This window comes from Xenopus laevis, chromosome 2S, assembly GCF_017654675.1.
Source record: "Xenopus laevis strain J_2021 chromosome 2S, Xenopus_laevis_v10.1, whole genome shotgun sequence".
In the NCBI taxonomy this organism is placed as follows: domain Eukaryota; kingdom Metazoa; phylum Chordata; class Amphibia; order Anura; family Pipidae; genus Xenopus; species Xenopus laevis.
The window spans coordinates 35494780-35518123 of record NC_054374.1 but is presented as its reverse complement, the minus strand read 5'-3'; the positions used below and the strand labels follow the sequence as shown (position 1 = coordinate 35518123).

At 38.4% G+C, this 23344-nt stretch overlaps 1 protein-coding gene across 2 annotated transcripts in view; it reads right to left on the bottom strand.

The window, feature by feature from the left end:
• Nucleotides 1–23344, bottom strand: part of ptchd1.S (patched domain containing 1 S homeolog) — an 86737-nt gene that overhangs the window by 46582 nt on the left and 16811 nt on the right. For both annotated transcript variants that reach the window (XM_041583643.1, XM_041583642.1), the window contains exon 3: nt 2086–2746. In XM_041583643.1, coding sequence (XP_041439577.1) covers nt 2086–2746 — 661 coding nt within the window. The remainder of the gene's footprint in view (nt 1–2085; nt 2747–23344) is intronic.

Sequence of the window (23344 nt, the reverse complement as noted above, 5' to 3'; positions counted from 1 at the left end):
ACCATCTCGTGAATTTCACAGGAAATTTGCGAATTATTCGGCGAAGCAAAACGCCACAGATTCGCCCATCACTATAAATAAGTTCTTGATTGTTTTGGCAGCATTCAGTAAACCTCTGCTTAACCTTTACTCCAAAGTTTCCCCTTTCATTTGCTTGCCTACTGTGCACATTGTATGCAGTTTAGCATATCTATAATATCATGCAGCAAATGTATCCACTTAAATGAGCATTCATTTTCTATCAGATAAGCAAGTCAGAAAGTGTGAAGGTGGAAATAGCACAAGTCATATTCAGCACTACAGTTGGTGATTTAATAACGTTATGGATATGCAGAATGTCAGCGGTCAGATGAGGTTACGTTTTATCCGACAAGGAAATGTTTCATCATTAATAGGTTGCTCACTATACAGATTTTTCCATTTTTAAGCTGAACAGCAAGCAAATAACTGGCTGCAATACAAGTAATGAATCAATATACATTAAATTGTTCTTTGTAGGTGTATAGAGCAGCACTACTGTATATATCACATAGCAGCAACCCTGCACTTCTCAATGAAAATAGGGTAAACCTGAAAAATTTAGCATCTGCTGTAACACACAAGCATATTGGAATAGTTCCATAACCAATATAAAAGCAGTTTGCTGCTGGCCTTGTGTCTATGTATATAAAGTGGTATCTTGGCTATAAATCTGCATTGTATGTCACATCTAAAGATTTATAGATTTCATGTCATACTTAAGATAATCCACCTCTTTTTCATATGTTTATGCTGACAAAATAATTATAAATGAAGCCGTTTTCTGTTTTTACCTTATCTCAATAGAAATCAATTGTGTCTTGCACAAACTGTAATTTGCTAGATTAGCCGCTGCAGATGTTTCTGGTTTGTAAACAATCCGAAAGTACAACAAGGTCTTTGTAAGGAAATGTGCTACAGTGTGTGTAGACTGGGAGCAATGTGCAATGCACTAATAGAGACAGTATCTCTGCCGGAATTATATGCCTTTCCAGAGTAAACATTTGTGAGAAAAAACTTACTGATATAACCAACAACAGCCATCATTATATTATATTACTGAATATATGGGCTGAATATATGGGTTCCTGTACCAGGGGGGTAAAACATGCATTGTGTTGTGCCCAAAGAGGCTACTCTTTGCCATTCTTCTGAAATCGGCACTATAATTGGCAGTATATTCATAGGGGGAGGCACATGGGCAACACTTGCTTAAATGTGTTTAGATGCACAGGCTATGGAGTGCCATCTCTTACTCTACAGGTGCTGCAACCCTACACGGTATTTGGCCTCAGAATTGGTATTAAGTACAGGGATGCCATGCACACAATAGTACTCTGCTCTGTACCTTCTACCTAATCTGACAGCATGGAAAAATAGTTATTTTCAGTATATTCTCCAGGGCCAAGCTTTACAGGCCCATGTTCCAGAATGCCACAAGCTAAAGGCTGGTACATGAGACATCTGGAAGTTGTAGATCAACATTTTCTAGAATCCAGTAGAATTATATTTTCTGTTTTGTAGAATTTTTATAGCCTTCTTGCATTTACAGGCCGTCTCATACACACACACACATATTATATATATCACAACACAATAGACAAACCACCAGTCCCGTGAGAATCCCTCTATATAAACAAACATTTTCCCTCCACCAACTGAAGCCTTTGTAAGTTTGTGAGATAAGAAGCTTGTTAAATATATCAAAGGTTTTTCAATGAACTGAGTGGTGAAGCTAGAAGAAGCCAAAGCAACTCAAGCTAAATTCTTATTCCTATCCCGACAGTTAATGTTAAGAAATTAACATTTATCATAGCTGACCATTGTGTTTGACTGCTTGGAGTACATTTGTTTTTCAGCAGCACTGAGCCCTAACACCTGCCTGAAGCATTAACCCATTAAAAAATCGCATGTGAGGAGAAAAGATTTTGACCATTATTTTCTGCACTAAATATACAGTATAGGAAAACAGTTATTGGTATTCTCATTAAAAGATCATGATGATTGATAATCAGCCCTAGAAATTGTTTTTATTTTGTTGGTAGAAGAAGAAAAGCATTTAATTACCTAGTATGATAAATGGAATCCCCAGGAAAGTAGAGTTGTATTTTCCACCCGTTAAATTGATGATTCCAGCAGCAGTAAGTGTAGAAAGACTGATAGTTACCAATCCAAGAAGACCAAGCCAAGGTTTGCTTCGGACGCAGTCTTGCATGGAGCAACAGATTACAGCCAGTGAGACAACTAAGGCAAGGCTTGTGATCAGGTAGCGCTCTGAAACCCTGCTGGTTTTTTGAAAATCCTGTCCTAGAGATGAAGAAGTGAAAGGGTACAATTTGACCTCCCTGTTTAATTTTTGGAAGCTTTCTACAGTTTCACAAAAATTAGTTTCCCATTTTTCTGACACCACTTCATTGAGGGAGTTGATTGCCTGAAGGTAATATGTGAGTTGAATGGCCTCAGCGGATTTAACCTGATCTTTGCTGTGAACTGTTACACCGCCCAGCTGGTGTCCATTATACACCTCTTTTCCATCCTTTAACATTGTGATGGGATACGTGATGATATAGTTTGTTCTGTTTTGTGAGCGAGCTGCCTTTAATTCTTCCAGGATATGAATTATATCATCCACAATGCAGGTCTTCTGATTGCTCAACATGCAGATATGAGCAAATGTATAATTAAATCCCGGTCTGTGAACTTGAATCTTTTTCACCGCTGAATGCAACTACAGGAGAAAGAGAAAAGAGAAGAAAATAAAGGAAGGAAGGAGGGGGGGGGGAATAAAAAGAAAGAAACATAGATAAAACATTTGTAATATATACAGGTATGGGATACATTATCTGGAAATCCTTTATCCAGAAAGCTCCAAATTACGGAAAAGCCATCCCCACATAGACTCTATTTTATCCAAATATTCCAATTTTTTTAAAATTATTTCCTTTTTCTCTTTAATAATAAAATAGTACCTTGTAAGATATCATTAATCCTTATTGGAAGCAAAATCAGCCTATTGGTTTTATTTCATGTTTAAATTATTTTCTAGTAAATTTAAGGTATGAAGATTTCCAAATTACAGAAAGATCTGTTATCCAGAAAGCACCAGGTCCATAGCATTCTGGATAACAGGTTCCATACCATATATAATGGGTTTATTCAACGTTTTGGCTCTTAGACTCGATTTTAGATATATATATGTGTGTGTATATATATATATAGATACACTCAAATAAAAGTAACATTGAGATTGAAGTAACATAAACATAGGTGTCGGAACTAGGGGGGCAAGAGTCAATGTCCCCCCCAGAATCCCCCCCACCGATTTTGTAAGTTGCAGGCAATGGGCTGCATACTCACCACTGCTTTCCATTTTGGTTCTGGAAGCAGCAGCAATAAGCAGGACTCTAGGAACTTGGTTGACAGAAATCTGGTGTCTGGCTGCTGTCATGGCTACTCAGATTCTGCCTCTCCCTCTTCCCTGAACTATCAGTGCAGCAGTATAACTGTAAGCAGTTTTTATTACTTACACTGGATGGCACTCCCCCCCCCCAACTCTTCCCTTATCAGCTCATCTCTTTTATACAGATTTGCCTAGTGTTTCTGAGTGAATCAAAGGGAATCCATTAACTCTTTCATTGCCTTCTGTGAATCTGTCACTACTATGTGTTCTAGGTTATTTATACATGGAATTGCCACTGTGTCACCTCGCTATGAGTTCTGGGGTAATTATACATGGAATTGCTTTTGCGCCATCCTGCTACGAGTCCTGGGGTATTTATACAAAGAATTGCCACTGTGTCATCTTGCTCTGAGTTCTGGGGATATTTGTACATGGAATTGCCACTGTGCCATCCTGCTCTGAGTTCTGGGGTATTTATACATGAAATTGCCACTGTGCCATCCTGCTCTGAGTTCTGGGGTATTTATACATGAAATTGCCACTGTGCCATCCTGCTATGAATTCTGGGGTATTTATACTTGAAATTGTCTCTGTGCCATCCTGTTATGAGGTATTTATACATGAAATTGCCACTGTGCCATGCTGCTGTGAACTTTGATACCATGGGTTACTGCTCCTGGGCAAGCTTAGTGCCTTTTACTACATATGGGGGTTACAGTCTTACCATTATGCTGTCCTGAGTCAGACTTTAAGCAAAGGTTGCCCCCACTGCTATGGTTTGGGATTTCTGAAAATTCAGTGAAAGTACATAGTAAAATAGGTGGAGTTGAAGGGGCATGGTAACAAAAGTGGATGTGGCTAAAAATCCATCTTATTACAGGCCTATGAACTATGAACATAAAGTTTATTAACTGTGATTTTTCTATCCTGTGCTGTATCATTTTTATAAGTAACTGCCTGTCACTGTGCACATGACACAGATTTTTGTCTGGACCTGTCAATTGCAGTCTACACATTTGGTAGCATCAGCCAGTTGCAGCAAAGGTATTTCTGCCAGAGAAAAAACATATGCCATTAAAAATTATTTTCATTATTTGTGGGTTTTAGTTATTTAGCTTTTTAATTAGCAGCTATTTCAGTAATCTAGGTCCAATAAATTTATAAAATAAATAATGTAGACCATTTAAAAAGTTTCCCAGCACTGTCCATTCTATAACATACTAAAATTGAGCTAAAGGTGAACCAGACCTTTAATTCCTTCTTATCTACACGCAAGCAGTTGAGGGAAGGGTTTATAAACTTACGTTCTAATAGTACTTTAGAATGAAAGTAGGCAATACCTAATATCCAATGGTTCAATCCAAAACAAATGTATCTACGTCATTTTGTTAATATATTCTTCGAATTACTGTGTAGTCTTGTGTCCCATAACTTTGCCAGTTTACATATGTGGTAACACTTTATCTTTATGCTTCCATTGCCTTACATAGGGGCCAATTCACTATGGGTCGAATATCGAGGGTTAATTAACCCTCGATATTCGACTAGGAATTAAAATCCTTCGACTTCGAATATCGAAGTAGAAGGATTTAGCGCAGATAGTTAGATCGTTCGGTCGAAGGATAATTCCTTCGATCGAACGATAAAATCCTTCGAAGGATTTTAATCCAACGATTGAAGGAATATCAAAGGTCGAAGTAGCCCATTCGATGGTCGAAGTAGCCCAAAAAAACCTTTGAAATTCAACGTTTTTTACCTTCGAATCCTTCACTCGAAGTTAGTGAATCGGCCCCTAAGTGTTTCTTTTTTATACAGCAATTCTTATGCACACAGTTACATTATTAATCTATCTGAAATAAAATAAATAAATAATAAATAAATATGTGTGTCACACAATCAGAAGATCTACAATGTCTTGGCTGTTAGGGCACATACAAAGGTTATGTACGTGGAGTTTTTCATATAATTATTATTATTAACAAAGAAGAAAAAATAAACATCATTAATCCAACTCGCCTATATTAGCTACATACGGACACAGGCTTTTTTATTGACTTAGAAACAGTATTACCATTTGTACTCAATTCACAGAGAGAAATTGATCTGTTTTTGTCTCTATGGGGCATATTTATTACAAGGCAACAGTTAAAACTTTACCATATTATAATCAAAATTCACCATGGCATTGCCAATTTAGTACATGGAGATTACTGGGGAAATGTTGGCAAATTAACTTTGCATTGAAGAAAATTCACAATTCCAGGTGAAAAGTGTCCAGTGAATTTTTGGCAGTTTACTAAAAGCAGAAAAACAAATTTTCACCATGAGAAATGTCTCCTAGTGAAGATTCTCTAGAGATTATTTCCTATTACAATTGTATGGCGAAAATACACTGACATGTTCACAGGGAATTTACACTCCCAGGCCAACCATTGGGTCTTGCGGGGGGCCTGCTTTAGCCATTGGCAAGACCTATCATGCTGATCAGCAACTGGATTTTGGTTCAGGAGGCATTCTACTTTCCCCATGTACATGGGCCAACAATCTGGTAAATTGTGGCTGAATTGCCAGGCAAAATTGCCTGTTTATGGGAAGATGTATATCACACTGCCTAGGAATCCCTCCTGTGAAATGTGGAGGCTTATTTATTAAAGATCAGATTTTACGACTAAGCTCACAAACTCTAAAATCACAAATGTCATTGAATTTATTAAAAGATCCAAATATAAAAAGTAGAACCGAAAAAAGTTCTGAATGATGCTCTAAAAAATTCAAATACCTCTAAAAATGTAATTTTTTTTGGACAATTCCGAGAAGAAAAATCTGAAAACCTCTAAAAGTCCAAATTGATTTAAAGCAGTCCAATTAGATCAGCGTAGCTCCCGTTGACTTCTATAGGACCTTAAAGGTTTTCGTGGTTTTTAAACTTAATACATCACACATTTCTTTAGAAATATAGAAAAATTTTTTTTTTTGAGATTTGTGGAAATTCAATTGTTAGTAAATGGGCCCCTAAAAGTCAATGGTCATTTATACCCATTTTACAGTGCATCACCAATTCTAGGTTGTGCTCATAAAGTAAGGCTTATTGGGTTACATTATCTTGGAATAGCCATGTATGGGGCCCCATGTTGTACAAATTATCCCCATATGCTGGTGTTGAAAAGGTTTTGGTCGTATAGCAGGAACAACCTGTCCCAGAAAAACTTAGAACACTTTATCACTGAATTCTGCTCTTCTTTCTACTTCTGGCTCTGTGGCTGCTTTCCTTTTAATACTTGTTAATAATACTGGAACATTATTCAAGGCTTACTGTAACCAGTGTGCTTTTTGGAATACAAGATGTAAAAGCAAGTTTGCTGTCTTTTGTTTAAAAAAATGTAGGGGCCAATAATAATGCAATAATTTCAATATTTTATAATTCTTGTTTACAGATATAATTTATATTATTAATAAAACATTTGGGATAAAATAATAAGAGCCCCATTTATTTTTCTATTACACTCAGAGAATAGACAGCTTCTTCCAGGAGAATAGCGACACACGGCGAATGTGGAAGGGCATCCACTCTGCCTAGTGACCAGGCATTGTGTCTGACGGTGGCTGAAGTGAGGCTGACTCTGGAAAGAGTAATCCCACGGAAGGCTGCAGATGTTTTCACTGACATCTTTAACATCTCCCTGAACACCTCCACTGTCCCGAAGTGCTTCACCATTGTCCATGTGCCGAACATCATCAGTGTCCTGCTGTTTTGTTTCACTGTGTACTGTACAAACGTATATGGATGAAATGACAATAAACTCACTCTTGACTATTAACAGTAACTAGTGAATTTATTCGCCAGGCGCGAATTCGCGGCAAATTTGCGCAATTCGTCGCCAGCGAATAAATTCGCGAAACGCCCGCGAAAATTCGCGGCAAAAATTCGCCGGCGTCAAAATTTATTTTTTTTGAAAAAACGCCGGCATCAAAAACGGGCGCCGGTGTCAAAGAAATGGGCGCCGGCGTCAAAAATGAGACGCCCGTGCCGTTTCGCGAATTTCGTGCGAAACGGCGCAAATTCGCCTATCACTGCCAGTAACTATAAAGGTAATTGTGGCCATCCGGTTAAAAAAGTCATTCATTTAACATGTACAGTATTAAAATGTTCAATTGAAGAGAGTATGGGCAGAGACATATATTTAGGTGATCTGATTGCATTGAAGTGTTCACATTTAAAAGCTGGCTGCTATAAATGTGTATTGTTCCTAAACCATATAAAGATGTAAGGAAACAAAAAGGTGATGGGTACTTAAAGGGCATGTAAAGTCTAAAATAAAATAAGGCTAGAAATGCTGTATTTTGTATACTAAATATAAACATGAACTTACTGCACCACAAGCCTAATCAAACAAATAATTTATGCTTTCAAAGTTGGCTACAGGGGGTCATCATCTTATAACTTTGTTAAACATCTTTGCAAGACTAAGACTCTGCACATGCTCAGTGTGGTCTGGGCTGCTTAGGGATCGTCATAAACAAAGCTGCTTGAGTTCTGCATGGCTGGGAAGTAAGGTGGGGGCTCCCCCTGCTGTTCATAAATATGATTGTTTCCCTGCTCAGCAGTTAGGGACCATCTGACAATTCCTATCCACATCAGTAAATGAAGGGAGAATTTCACTGAATACAGTCAGGTTTCTTATAAAAACAGTACACATTTTTTAATTAAAGTATATTTGTATTAAAGAAAGTAAGAATGGGATTTTATTTTTTTGCCTTTACATGCCCTTTAAGGAAATCTCAAACCTTAAAGGCAACATTAATATGCAGTACTGTATGCCATTTATAATCATTGTTAAAATTGGGCACTTTTTGCTTTCCTTTTTGAATATCCTGTTCTAATAATATAGATAAGATGAAAAAAGTAAGCACTCAGAGAAAACTTTTTTTTACACCAAAATCTCTTCACAGCATTCAATATTTTGCATTAGGCGCTATTTATAAATAAACATGACAATCATCTATATGATACTACTCTAGCATTGTTATTGACTGTGAAGTTTTGCAGTTTGCATTCACATTACTTTACCTTCTACTATTCCTATATAAAATCGAATGAAATCTGATGTTTTTCTACTAATGCAGAATGTTGGATTGATAATGTATATTCAATTCAAACTGAGACTGTCCATAAAACACAATCTATAAGTCCATGCTCTGAACTAAATATGACATACATATAACCTGTAGAGTTTTTTAAAAGCTAAAAAATATGCCTTTTCAACTAAAGTAAAATAAAGACTGTAAAGGGGGTTTTCCCTTTTTTTCTCTGCAGCATTGTATTATCTCAAGCTGTGTATCACAAGTGCCAATTAGTTCCCCTTCAAGACTATTTCTACTAGTAAAAATTGCAAGCTAGAACAAGCTTTTTTTTAAAAGAAATTGGTGCATCTTAGATCTTAGGAGCAGTAATTGAATCTACCAATTAATTTCTGAAGTTACATGCCTTTGTTGCAAAAGAACGAGTTACCAGATAATTTGATTTTCTGCCTACTATTCATTTACCAAACAAAAGCAACAGTTTAATGATCACAAGTCATTTCAATGGGACTTGTCAGATAATAACAGCAATCACATATACTTTATGTAATAGGTGGCCTTTGTTCAAACCTGATATATACTTCATTGTGTTAACCTGCTGTTAAATATTTGCACTGTATTACAGCTCAAATTATAATAAATAGAAGTATTCCCCTGCTGCAAAGCAGAATATATTAACTGGATTTCTTTCAACTAGCTGTAATTTGAAAAACAGATTTATATAACAGATTAGAAGAATCCTGATCTATTATTAATCCTTTTTGTGCTTAAGGATTTTTCCTTGTGTTCAGGAGTTACATAGTTACATAGTTAAATCGAGTGGAAAAAAGATAAAGTCCATCAAGTTCTACCCCTCCAAATGAAGACCCAGCATCTATACACAGACCCCTCCATACTTTCACATAAATTATATATACCTATACCTATACTAACTATAGAGCTTAGTATCACAATAGCCTTTGATATTCTGTCTGTCCAAGAAATCATCCAAGCAGTGCATTCCACAATCTCACTGTCCTGACTGTGAAGAACCCCCTACGTTGCTTCAAATGATATGAACAATAGCTCTTTTCTTCTAGTCTGAAGGGGTGGCCTCTGGTACAGTGATCCTCTTTATGGGTAAAAAGGTCCCCTGCCATTTGTCTATAATGTCCTCTAATGTACTTGTAAAATATACTCATGTCCCCTCGCAAGCTCCTTTTTTCCAGAAAAAACAACCCCGACCTTGACAGTCTACCGTCATAATTTAAGTCTTCCCTCCTTCTAACCAGTTTAGTTGCACGTCTCTGCACTCTCTCCAACTCATTTATATCCTTTTTAAGGACTGGAGTTCAAAACTGCACTGCATACTCCAGATGAGGCCTTACCAGGGACCTATAAAGAGGTATAATTATGTTTTCATCCCTTGAGTTAATGTCCTTTTTTATGCAAGACAGAACTTTATTTGCTTTAGTAGCCACAGAATAACAGAATTAGACAACTTGTTTTCTACAAAAACCCCAAGATCCTTCTCATTTCAGGAAACTCCCAACACACTGCCATTTAAGGTGGCCGTAGACGCAAAGATCCGCTTGTTTGGCAACATCGCCAAACGAGTTGATCTTTCCCCGATATGCCATTAACAGGCATGGCTATATCGGGGGTAATCTAGATTACGATGTGCCATGGGCTTCGGCGGGATCGGTCGGGTCAAAATCAAACCTGACCAAACGACCGATCTCCGCCGGACGAAAGATGTCGGCACATGCCACACACGATCCGAAAAGGATCTGTGTGTCTATGGCCACCTTTAGTGTATAACTTGAATTTATATTATTTTTGCCAAAGTGCATAACCTTGCATTTATCAACATTGAACCTCGTTTCCAGTTTGCTGCCCAATGTCATTGCATGGAACCTATAGTTCTGCACAATTTAAGGGATCCTGTCATCGGAAAACATGTTTTTTTTCAAAATGCATCAGTTAAAAGTGCTGCTCCAGCAGAATTTTGCACTGAAATCCATTTCTCAAAAGAGCAAACAGTTTTTTTATATTCAATTTTAAAATCTGACATGGGGCTAGACATTTTGTTAATTTCCCAGCTGCCCCCAGTCATGTGACTTGTGCCTGCACTTTAGAAGAGAAATGCTTTCTGGCAGGCTGCTGTTTTTCATTCTCAATGTAACTGAATGTGTCTCAGTGGGACATGGGTTTTTACTATTCAGTGTTGTTCTTAGATCTACCAGGCAGCTGTTATCTTGTGTTAGGGAGCTGCTATCTGGTTACCTTCCCATTGTTCTTTTGTTTGGCTGCTGGGGGGGGGAAAAGGGAGTGGGGTGATATCACTCTAACTTGCAGTACAGCAGTAAAGAGTGGTTGAAGTTTATCAGAGCACAAGTCACATGACTTGGGGCAGCTGGGAAATTGACAATATGTCTAGCCCCATGTCAGATTTCAAAATTGAATATAAAAAAAATCAGTTTGCTTCTTTGAGAAATGGATTTCAGTGCAGAATTCTGCTGGAGCAGCACTATTAACTGATATATTTTGGAAAAATTTTTTTTCCCATGACAATATCTCTTTAGTATCAACTGCAAAAATAGAAACAGTATTTTCAATGCACACCTCCAGGTTAATAAACAAGTTGAAAGGCAAGTGACCTAGTACAGAGCCCTGCGGTACTCCACTAACACCACTGGTCCAAATAGAAAATGTTCCATTTACCACCACTTTGTAGTCTATTTTTTCAGCCAGTTTTCTATCCAGGTACAAATACTATGTTCCAGGCCAACATTCATTTATTTAACCAGTGACCATCTGTGTGGCACTGTATCAAATGCTTTAACAAAGTCTAAGTAAATCACATCCACTGCCATCCCAGAATCGAGGTCCCTGCTTACCTTCTCATAAAAAAAAATTAAGTTAATCTGGCAAGATCTATTACGCATAAAACCATGCTGGCACAAACTCATAGTATTGTTATTTGCTATAAAGTCCAGTATCTTATCCTTTATTAACCCTTCAAAAAGCTTTCCTACCACTGACGTCAGACTAACTGGCCTATAGTTTTGAGGCTGAGAACGGGATCCCTTTTTGAATAGCGGCACCACATTAGCAATTCACTAGTCTCTTGGCACCATGCCAGACCTCAATGATTCCTGAAAAATTAAATAAAGAGGTTTGGCAATCACAGAGCTAAGCTAACTAAGTACCCTGGGATGAATACCATCTGGCCCGGGACCTTTGTTTATCTTAACATGTTCCAGTCTCTTTTGAATATCTTCATGTGTTTAAGGAGCACAAATTAAAACTGCATGGTGTGAAGTTAAATCATCTGTGCGTAATACAGAGAGAAACAGTACTTAAGATTCTTTTACGTTAGTCCTGCCTGATTCTTGTGGCTAGTGAGGGGGCGAATAAATTTGCCAGACACGAATTAGTGGCAAATTTCCACGTTTCGCCTCAACAAATTACTTAATTAATTAACTGCATCGACAAATCCGCCGCGTAAAAAATCGGTGTACTCATACAAACTGACACGCGTCAAAATTATTCGGACAACCATTGACTCTAATGCATTTGAACCAAATAGTCGCATGTATAAAAGTTGTTGCTCGCAGTGTCGGACTGGCCCGGCGGGACACCGGGAAAATACCCGGTGGGCCCCGACCTTCTAGGGGCCCCGCCGGGCCAGACCCCTAATCGTAGTAGTTAAAAAAAAAAACGTAGCCGGCGCGATGCGCTGTCTGCGCATTCTCGTCGGCACGGGTGCCGTCTGCGCATTCGCGCCGGCGTGGGACAATGCCAAAGGGGAGCGCGGCGCTGGCGCCGCAGCAAGGAAACGCGGGGGCTGGGGGCCCTGGACAGCAGTCCCGGTGGGCCCCAGGCCCCCCAGTCCGACCCTGGTTGCTCGCGTCAAAATAATTTGTTCAACAGTCTTCTCCTCCACCTCCAGTGTCTGTCCAGGGTCAGCCGGACTATCTGGTGGAAAGGTTGGTTGATTCCTGCTTCTCCAGGGGTAGGTTACAGTATTTGGTGCATTGGTAGGGCTATGGTCCTGAGGAGAGGTCCTAACCTCTGACGTCCAAGCAGACAATCTTAAACGGCAGTTTGATGCTCCGTTTCCTGATAAGACTAGGGGTCTGGTGGCCCCACCCTGGTGGACTAGTAAGGGTGTGACGGGGGCGTCCACCGCGTCGGTCTTTGTTGGTGCCGGTTTCGTAATGTGTCCGGGTTCTGGATTCATCCGGAACTTGCAGATCGGCATCAGTTTTTCATTGTCCAACGTCAAGGTTTATATTTTAGTTCCTTGTTGTGATTTACTGTGTTCCTTCTCATGTTTGACCCTGCCTGTTCTTGATCAAGTCCTGTCTGCTGCTTGTCTTTGACCCCTGCCTGTATTCTGACCATTCTTCTTATCCTGTGACTTTCTGGTGATTTGACCCGGCCTGTAACCCGACTAGGCTTCTGCCTCCTGTTTTGTACTGCGCTGTCCATTTGGTATACTTACCCGGCTTGTGACTACGTATACGCTACTGTCTCCTGTTTTTGATCTGTTCTGCTCATCTGGCATATTGACCTGGCCTGTGACCCTGACTACGTTCCTGGTTCTCCCATTGTGTATAACATGCAGTTCCCTTGCTTGCCTAGAACTCTAACCTCTCCTCTCATATTAAGACCTGGCGGCACCTGATTAGCGAAGAGCTCCTCCCGAAGTGACAGGTGGTTGTTAAAGGCAGAAGAGTGAGCCTTGACCAGGACCTTTGGGTTTGTTCTAGGTTCCGGATACCAATTGTAACATATCATAATTCAAGCCGCTGATATGTTATGGTTTAAAAAATACATAAGAAGCATATACTGTTTTAAAAAGTGTTAAACCTGTTGTAAATTTACAACAGACATGAGAAGAGGTTAAAGAAGCAGTGGCGTAACTAATGTTACTAAGTAATATTAATGGGCCCCACAACAAATTAATTTTATGGCCCCAGACATATCCAGATTTTGACCTGTTTAACAATATATGTTGATTGCTCATTAATTAGGGCCTCATGGGCCCCCCTATACCTCCTGGGTCCCCCGGCAGCCACAGGGTCTGCTTCCTCTGTAGTTACGCCCTTGTAAAGAAGGAAACCCATACCAAATACTCTTGATGTTAGTCTAGAGGACAGGCAAAATAATTATAAATAATCTTTGTGGACTTCTTGTCAGGGGCCTATCGGCTCCTATCAGAGAAGTCAGGACCAATGAGGAAGCTTCAGGATAAAAGTCCAAGTTCGTGGTAACCAAAAAGGGATCAGGAGTAATCGTAGTCAATTTCCAGGCAATAGTTCAATAGGCAGGCAGAATAGGAGCAAAATCACAGGTTCAGGCAAGGTCAAAAGTCCGGTAATAAGGTTAATATAAATTTAGGAACACCCAGGCATAACATCAGTAAATCCTATCATCGGGCATTAAACCCTTGCCCTGTAAGGTCTTTTATATTCAGATTTCGTGTCCAGCAGAACACGATGATCTCAGTGCACTCCCAGCGCTCCTGACACTTCTACATTTTAGAACATTAACTAACAAAACATCATAGAAACATTGTTGGGTCATTTGTGTGTGTGTTTTTTTTTTTTACTGAACCGAATATCATTTATTTATTATAGGCAGGAGATCTATTATCTGTAAACCAGTTATCCAGAAAGCTCAGAATTACATAAATGCCATCTCCCGTAGACTCCTTTTAATCCAAATAATCATTTTTTTAAAGCGCATGTAAAGTCTAAAATAGAATAAGGCTAGAAAGGCTGTATTTTGTATATAAATATAAACATGAACTTACTGCACCACAAGCCAAATCAAACAAATAATTTATGCTTTCAAAGTTGGCTACAGGGGGTCACCATCTTGTAACTTTGTTATACATCTTTGCAAGACTAAGACTGTGCACATGCTCAGTGTGGTCTGCTTAGGGATCGTCATAAACAAAGCTGCTTGTTCTGCATGGCTGGGAAGTAAGCGAGGACTCCCCCTGCTGTTCATAAGTATGATTGTTTCCCTGCTCAGCAGTTAGGGACCATCTGACAATTCCTATCCACAGCAGTAAATGAAGGGAGAATTTCACTGCATACAGTCAGGTTTCTTATAAAAACGGTACACAATTTTTAATTAAAGGATATTGGAGATAGGTTTCTTTTTCATTAAAGAAAGTAAAAATGGGATTTTATTTGTTTGCCTTTACATGCCCTTTAAAAACAATTGCCTTTTCACTGTAATAATAAAACACCACCTTGAACTAGATCTTAATTAGTTCTTATTGGAACCAAACCCATCTTATTAGGTGTATTTAATGTTTACATGATTTTCTAGTTGACTTAAGGTATGAAGATCCAAATTAAAAGTGCTTTAATCCGGAAAACCAGAAGTCCTGAAAATTCTTGATAACTTTTCCTATACCTGTACATGTTTTACCGAATAACATTTATTTATTGACATACAACAAACTCAACCCCAAGCCCTAAGGCTAATGTCAGTCAAGGTGGTTTCTCCCTTCAGTATATTTATGACAGTGGAGAATTGACTAAAGTCACCTGTGCCACTCCCCATTCAGAATAATAAAAACTGCAGGTGACCACTGAAATGGGGATATTTGGCTCAAAACTGCGCATCAGTGTTTTTTGAGCATTAAGAGGGATGTTTTCCATTATACTCATCTGGAGAAAGTAGATTTCTTCTAAAATACACCAGCAGAGTTATACAAGTACTATCTGCCTATTGCTTTCTTTTAAATAACATGGAGAGTGCTGAAAGTCTCAATGCAGCTGTGAATAGTACTAACAAATGCATGTTGGTATGTTTTAAAGTGATAAGTGCATTTGCCTTCTACTCAGCAGCAGTCCCCAATGAATTGGAAGCAATCATATGTGGTTCATGGTGTTTTGATCACTGCAATCAAAACATCTTGTGTGCCTTTCCATATCCACACAACATACTTGGCAGCATTGAGAAGAAATGCTGAGAGAGAAAAAGAATAGTGCACAATATTAGGTCTGGATTGATTTAGGTAGGAACCCCGGTGGAACATGCATCTACAGTCAATGGAAGAGGTAACAAGCTGATTATCAGGAGAGAGCAGATGACCTGCTGTCAATAAAATTAGAAAGTAAATAAGCCACAACAAGGACAACATTTTAGACATAATTATGAACATCTTTGGCATTAAATTATTGGTAAAGCCTGCGTATTCCTTGTACAGGTATGGGATCTGTTATCCGGAAACCCATTATCCAGAAAGCTCTGTATTACGGACGCCATTTTATCCAAATTTTAAAAAATTATTTCCTTTTTCTCTATACTAATAAAACAGTACCTTGTACTTGATCCCAAATAACATATAATTAGTCTTTATTGTAAGCAGAACCAGCCTATTGGGTTTGTTCAATGTTTAGATGATTTTCTAGTAGACTTAAGGTATGAATATCCGTTATCCGGAAAGCACCAGGTCCCGAGTATTCTGGATAACAGGTCCCATACCTATAATACAGGTATGGGAGCTGCCTGGGGTTTTCCCGATAAGGAGTATTTCAGTAATTTAAGTCTCCATTTCTTTAGTCTAATAAAGTTTCATTTAAATATTAATTATACCCAATAGGATTGTTTTGCCTTCAATAAGGATTAATTGTATCTTAGTTGGGACCAATTACAATATATTGTTTTATTGTTAAAGAAGAGAAAAAGGAAGTCATTTTATAAAAATCTGAATTATTGGATTAAAATTAAGTCTATGGTTAATAGCCATCTCATAATACAGAGCTTTCTAAATAACGTGTTTCCAGATAATGGATCCTGTACAGCGATAGCTCAATTTTACTGATTTTAAGTTTCCCCTCATTTTACACCATTTTACTATGGTCCCACCAATATATGATGTTTCGTACATTTCCCTGTTTTCTCTGATTTTACTCTATTTTTTTCTGGTCCCCTGAATAATGTAAAATGGGGGTTCTACTATATATTTTTTATATGTAAAATATAATCGGGGTTTGAAATGTAAGCATGAGCCATATATTCTCATACTGTGCATCAGCGGCACTTTGCTTTCCTCCCCTCCCCCTGTTTCAATGTCCCTGAGGCTTGTCAGGGCCATTCATTTCAAGAGATCATAGGACATTCTCCTGAAGTGAGCAGAGAGAGGAAAAGAGAGAGAGAAAATTGCACTTTCTAGTTAAAAAAAAGAGGGCCTTTATTACTCTGCGATTTATACTGAAGATGAAGGGATTGTCAGTTCTATAGAAAATACTGTGCCTCAAAAACGACAGTCTTAAAATAAATGCTTAAATTGACAGCTACAATCACACATGACTACACTATATAGAAGCTGCCTTCTTGTGATATTAGTTAGTGAACTGACAGTAAAATGAAACAGAACATAAAACGCGTGCACCCTTTGGATGAAGAACTCATCTTAGCAGGGTCGGATTGAGCCAGCCGGACACAGGGAAATAACTTGGTGGGCCCCGGCCCAGATTTGCTCCTCCGATCAGCTGCCTTCTGAAGTAAAGAATATGTGACATGAGCAGTGGGGTTGTGGCCGGAGTTTGGAAGTCAGATGGGGGTCCCCGGTGACTGCCAGGAGGGCCCTTGGTGTTGCAACCCGGTGGGCCCCCAATGCTCCAGTCTGACTCTGCATCTTTGGGGTCATTTATTGCTGAGTCTTTTTTATGAACCCAAGGGCAGTGATCTTCTATAAACACAGTCTAGATTCAATAAATACAGAACTGTAAGGGGTAATTTTACGGCTTCGCACCCATCGCTACACTTCGCCAGTCGAAAAAAACGCTAATTCACTGACATGCAAAGTTATGTCCAGGGCGACGAATGCTGGCGAAGTTGTGCAAGCGGTTACTTCTGCAAGCAAAGCAAAGTTGCGCTAGCGTTGGCTAATTTGCATACGGCGGGAAGTGAAAGTTGAATGGACGTATAAATTACAGGAACATTACATTACACAAGCCCAGGGAACCTTAAAAAAATAAAATAGATTTGTTATTTTGCCCTACACATGAGGCCAGTGTATAGTTATTTGCCATATGTTAGGGAATGTAGGGTGAACCCGGGTACCCAAAAAAATTTACAGACTTTTGCAGCCTATCACCCTGGAAAAGTGAAAAGACGCCAGCATTTTTTGAGACTTACAAAATTTTTCAACAAAAAAATTGAGGAAGTCCTATACACTCCATTGCACTTCTCCTGGTCAGAGCTGGCGAAAGCAAGTCTGGCGGAACAGCTAACGTTCAGTAAAATCCGCATGTTAGTGAATTTGCGTAGTAACGTCCGTTCGCCAGAGTGAAAATTCATCTGGCGTTAGAGTGAGAAGTTGCCCTAGTGTCTATCTCCTTTGCTAGCGAAGTCACGCCTGCGCCCATTAGTAAATCGGCGAAGCACCGAAATGACCTCACGGTGGCGAAATTTTGCCAGCGTTAGTCACTTCGCCCTTTAGTAAATTTGCCCCTAAGAGTTTTGCTACTGCTAAAAAAGAAGTAGAACGAAAGCTTTTCAAGCCTTTCTGCTTTTTCCTTACAACACACAATTTACCTGAACAGAACATGTGACATGTGCCATTTGCACCTACCTACACAGACAAAGTCCTGCACATTGACAGAGATGAAAAATGACTATCCCCCTGGTATTGAGTTACACATTATTTCCCAGACCTTTAAGTCTCCAGAGTTAATGTGCATACCATGGTTAAAATCAACCTCATTAATCAGCTCACAAGTTTGACCTGGCACAGGAAATGGTACATTACACCTATTACAGGCTTGGAATATTAAAAAACTTCTAGGACACTTGACAAAAACAAGTCCATTACTTACATTAGTATAAAGCGTAAAATGAATGGAGGCTTCGGTGATGCATAATACATTAAGGATAAATCCTACTGAGTTTCTAAGTAAAGGTCATACACTTTAAATGCAATTATGAATTGATCATATAAAACAAAATAGCTCTGCTCCTATTACTTATGGCTATGGCAGACCATAATGGTTTTTCCTGTTAAAGTTAAATTTATAAGCTATACTATAGAAGTAAAATCACCCAAAACACATTAGATGATTATTATATTAACCCTTTCCCTCCTCAACTTATGTACTATAATGTACTAAAAAAAAACATTAATATTGGATTCATGTGTTTAGCTACGTCTGGCCAAGTATTAATTGGATATAGAGGTTTATTAGTAGATTCATCAAAGTGAAATTAGAGCTCAAAACAGTAAAATTCTCCCACTCTCTATTCATCCCTATGGCCAGGGGCGCGCCGCCAATGAGGCGAGCTGAGCCGCTCGCCTCAGGCGGCAGCGCCTGAAAGGATTCCAGGGGCGGCAAAAACCCGCTCCTGCACCTTTAAGAGCCGAATTTCCGGTTTTTGAACCGGAAATTCGGCTGTACTATTGCGAGAGAGCGCAATTGCGCTCTCCGCAATAGAGTTTCTGCCTCCCCTCCCGACACGTAAGTTGGTGAGGGGGGGTGGCTCCTAAATCTGAATCAGCGCTGCCTATGGGATATTTATGGGCATATTTATGAAATGGTGAACTCCAAATTTCACTAGGGATGAGAATATTTTGCAGAGGCAAAAAATGCCCATAGACTACAATAGATAGCAAGAAAAAGTGCGGTTAAAAAATGTTACACTAAAAAAACACCCATTGACTTCAATGCATTTGGCAAATTTTTTTGCTGTTTCACAAATTTTTGGCGATGTGAAATGGGACAGATTTATCTTTTACCCACTCATAATACATCCTCATGCCATAAAAATGAACAGAGATCGGGGACATTTTACTGTGTTGAGCTCTAAATTCACACTGCCTATTCTTTATCTAAATTTGAGTTTGTGAATTTGGGAGGCCCATTTATCAACAGTCAAATATTAGTGGTTTTGGAATATATTTAAAACTATGATCAAACTCTTATTTCTCTGAAATCAAAATTGTCTTGCAATTTATTAAAAGAACCAAATATAAAAAGTACAAACAAAAAAACACACTGAACAATGCTCTAAAAAACAAGAAAACCTCAGAAACCTCCACAGACAATTACTAGCAAAAAAAAATCCAAAAGTCTCTAAAACTTAAAACCGTCAAATAGGCTTCAACTATTTTTATTTTCCAAAGTTTTGTATTGTTTTTCATGGATTTTACGTTTTATATACTTAGGGGCAGATTTATCAAGGGTCGAATTTCGAAGTTGAAAATACTTCGAAATTCCACCATCGAATTTAAATACTTCGAATTCGAATATTGAATTCGAACTTTTTTCATCGAATTTGGGTATTCTGCGGTCAAAGTAAAATCGGTTGAACGAACGATTAAATCCTTCGAATCGAACGATTCGAACGATTTTATCATACGATCGTGCGATTTTACTTCGACTTCAAAAAACTTAAGTTGGCGAAGTATTGAAGTCTAAGTTTTTTTACAGAGACAGTACTTTGATTATTGAATGGTCGAATATTCTAAGTATTTTACTTTGAATCAAATTCGAAGTTGTAGTATCCTATTTGATGGTCGAAGTATCCAAAAAATTACTTTTTTTACTTCGAAAATTCCCTTGAATTCACTTCAACCCTTGATAAATCTGCCCCTTAGAGTTTTAGAGAAATGAAAAATGGAAAAAAGTTTGATTTGCAAAAAAAAACTGAAATTCACATGTTAATTAATAGGCCCCTTAGAGTTGTTAAAAATTAATAAATTCAAAAAAACAAACTCAAAAGTGTTTTCATTAATGAAAAAAATATACAATGCATCGAATTCAGCAAATTTGTATTCTGATCATGATTTTCATTGGGTCTACCAATTGTCTTGAAAAACAAGAATTGAAAAAAATTGCTCAAATTTTGCCTTCTACATGGACATTTATATGGAGGTCTGGATAGTGACTGGGGGATATGGAGATGTAAAACCAGACTCTGGATCATTAGAAATCCAGCCTTGCTATAAAAATACCTGCTTCTACATGCACAAAACTACAGCTTTTATTATTCAGAATATATGTATCTGTTTTCCTTTTTCCAGAATGTGAAACCCATTACATAAATAAGGCGTCCATTCAGAATTTGATGAATTAGCGCTTTCATGCTTGAAAGAGTTTACTTCCAATAAATTCAACAAAATTCACTTATTGTTTAGAACTAGGATAAAACCATAATTATTATTAATAATAATGACTACAAAAGATTCTCTACCGGGCAACGAGATAACGCGATTTCTCATTTGCTTTGTGTATATTTATATGAAGTTTCTTCTGGGTGTTTTAGGAACATATCGACTGGAAATCTCCGTTACTCTAGCATACAGTATATAATAGGGAATCAGGTTACTAAAAGTGAATGGCAAATGTGAACTTGGCATCCCTCGTTCATAAAATCAATGGCTAGAGCTTGTGAATGAGCTGCAGCAACAGCAGCATGTAATTTATTAGAAAGCAGATTGAATGTCACTATAAAAAAAGAGAACACAGCCTAGCAGCCTTAAACCTGTGGTCATATGTATTTAATAATAATAATAATTGAGGGGCTAATTAAGAATATGGCTTCTAAATAGTGATGGGCGAATTTATTCACCAGGCATGGATTTGCACCCGCAAATGTTTTCTCAAACTGCTGTGAAAATTCACCGTGGAAAAATTTGCTAAGAAAAAAAAATTGTCTGCGCGTTAAAATTATTCAGACACCCATTGACTTTAATGCATTTGGACAAATAGTTGCGCTTAAAAAAATTGTTGCGTCAAAAATTATTTTGATGCCTATTTCGCGAATTTTTCACCGTTTAGCAATTTTTTTGGAGTTTGGCAAATTTTTCAGCGAAGCAAATCGCTAGTGCTAAATCAATGATTTATTGGCAAAGCAAATATAATATTCTACTAGTGTATCTGAAGTTAGGTAATCCATTGGCCGCTAGCTGTAATTCACACTATCATCTCTGTGTTGCCCTAACTAAACACCAGTATAAGCCGTTGGTATCCACCCTGATCTCCCCAAACTGTCAGCTGAAGTCCCCATTTACTGTACCTTCTGAGTGATATTACTCATGTTTTAGAAGGGTAAAATGAGCAGTATTGATGGGAGAATTTATTTGCGCGATTTGCCACCAGCGAATAAATTCGCGAAACGCCCGCGAAAATTCGCCGACGTCAAAAAATGTTTTTGAAAAAACGGACGCCGGCGTCAAAAACGGGCGCCAGCGTCAAAAACGAGACGCCGGCACCGTTTTGCAAATTTTTCGCAGTTTTGCGAATTTCGCGAAATTTTCGGCGAAGCGAAACGGCACGAATTCACACATCACTAATGAGCAGAGGTTCAATATCAGTTTTGACAGTCATGTCTTACATTCTTTTACAATTCAGTTTTGCTTATTCTTTATAATAAATTACATATGACTATGAACTATAAATAAACATTATGATAAATATACAATAATTTTAAAAATGTTATATACTGTATAATTACCATAAAGCATAGAACATGCAACACACACTAAAATAGTCTTATGCTTATGCATTTAATATACGTATGTTTGATAACATGATGCTCAATGGTTTGAAATCAAATTCATTGTTTAAAGGGAAAGGCACCATCTAGTGTAAAACTGGATCTGAAATGTTGCATTTAAATCAATCTGCAAATTAATTCCGTGGCCTTTTAAATAAATGCACAGAAATGGCATCTGATTTGTCCAGAACCCACAGGAAACAAACCTCCAGTCTGCTATAGCTTTTGCCTGAAATAACCCCCAGAAATGCCAGAATGAACATATCAGTTTTAATTCACCTGTTTCATGGAAAAAATGTTCCGAAGATCAGTGGCATGATAGAGGAAGCAAATTTTTTTTTTAAAGAGACAGTACTTCGACTATCTAATGGTCGAATAGTCTAACGATTTTTTGTTCGAATCCTTTGATTCGAAGTCGTAGTCAAAGGTCGAAGTAGCCAAAAAAATACTTCGAAATTCGAAGTATTTTTTATTCTAATCCTTCACTCAAGCTTAGTAAATGTACCCCTAAGATCACTTTTACATTCACACAAAGTAGCACCAATACATCTATGTTTTTGGAGTGTGGGAGGAAATCAGAGTACATGGAGAGAACATACGTGAGGAAATCAGAGTGCATGGAGAGAACATACGACTCCCTTGCTGTCTATCCTAGGGCTCTGTGGTGCAATGAGATCTCATTGTTGCTATTGTTATAGCCTGCCTTATTATACTAGTATTGCCACAAGTTTCATGGGAAAGCTAAGGGTGTGCCCTGGGTCCACTTGTACCTTAAAGTGACCCTAATGACTCCATAAGGAAGAACAATGTGTTTTTTTTAGTCTGATAGGAAAAACCTGTTACATGCATGCAGAGCCGGGCCAACCCGGCCAGGCGCCCTAGGCAACCTGGCGGGCCACGGCGCCAGCTCTGTGCTCCAGCGCGCATGCGCGAAATGTGTGCGCGCATGCGCAGAAGAGCATTTATGTGCAAGACACCAGCGGCAGTCGGGGAGTGACGGGACCGGACACGGGGCCCCCTCAGCTTTGCGCCCTAGGCACATGCCTACTCTGCCTACCCCTAGTTCCGGCCCTGCATGCATGAACTCCCTTCAATACAATTACATCAGATTATGTATTATATGCTTATGTGCTGTATATGTATTATACTGCCAACTGAAAACAAAATATTTTTAAAGCTAATGTGCACAACAACTGATGGCAATCCCAGTAGCCTCAAGTTTCAGTTGAACACAGGCAACTAAAATTCATAGGCCAATAACTCTTTTTTTATTGTAACAAACAGCCATGGAAAATGATGCAGTATAAACTTGCCTCTGAGACCATGGTGCTATGTTGT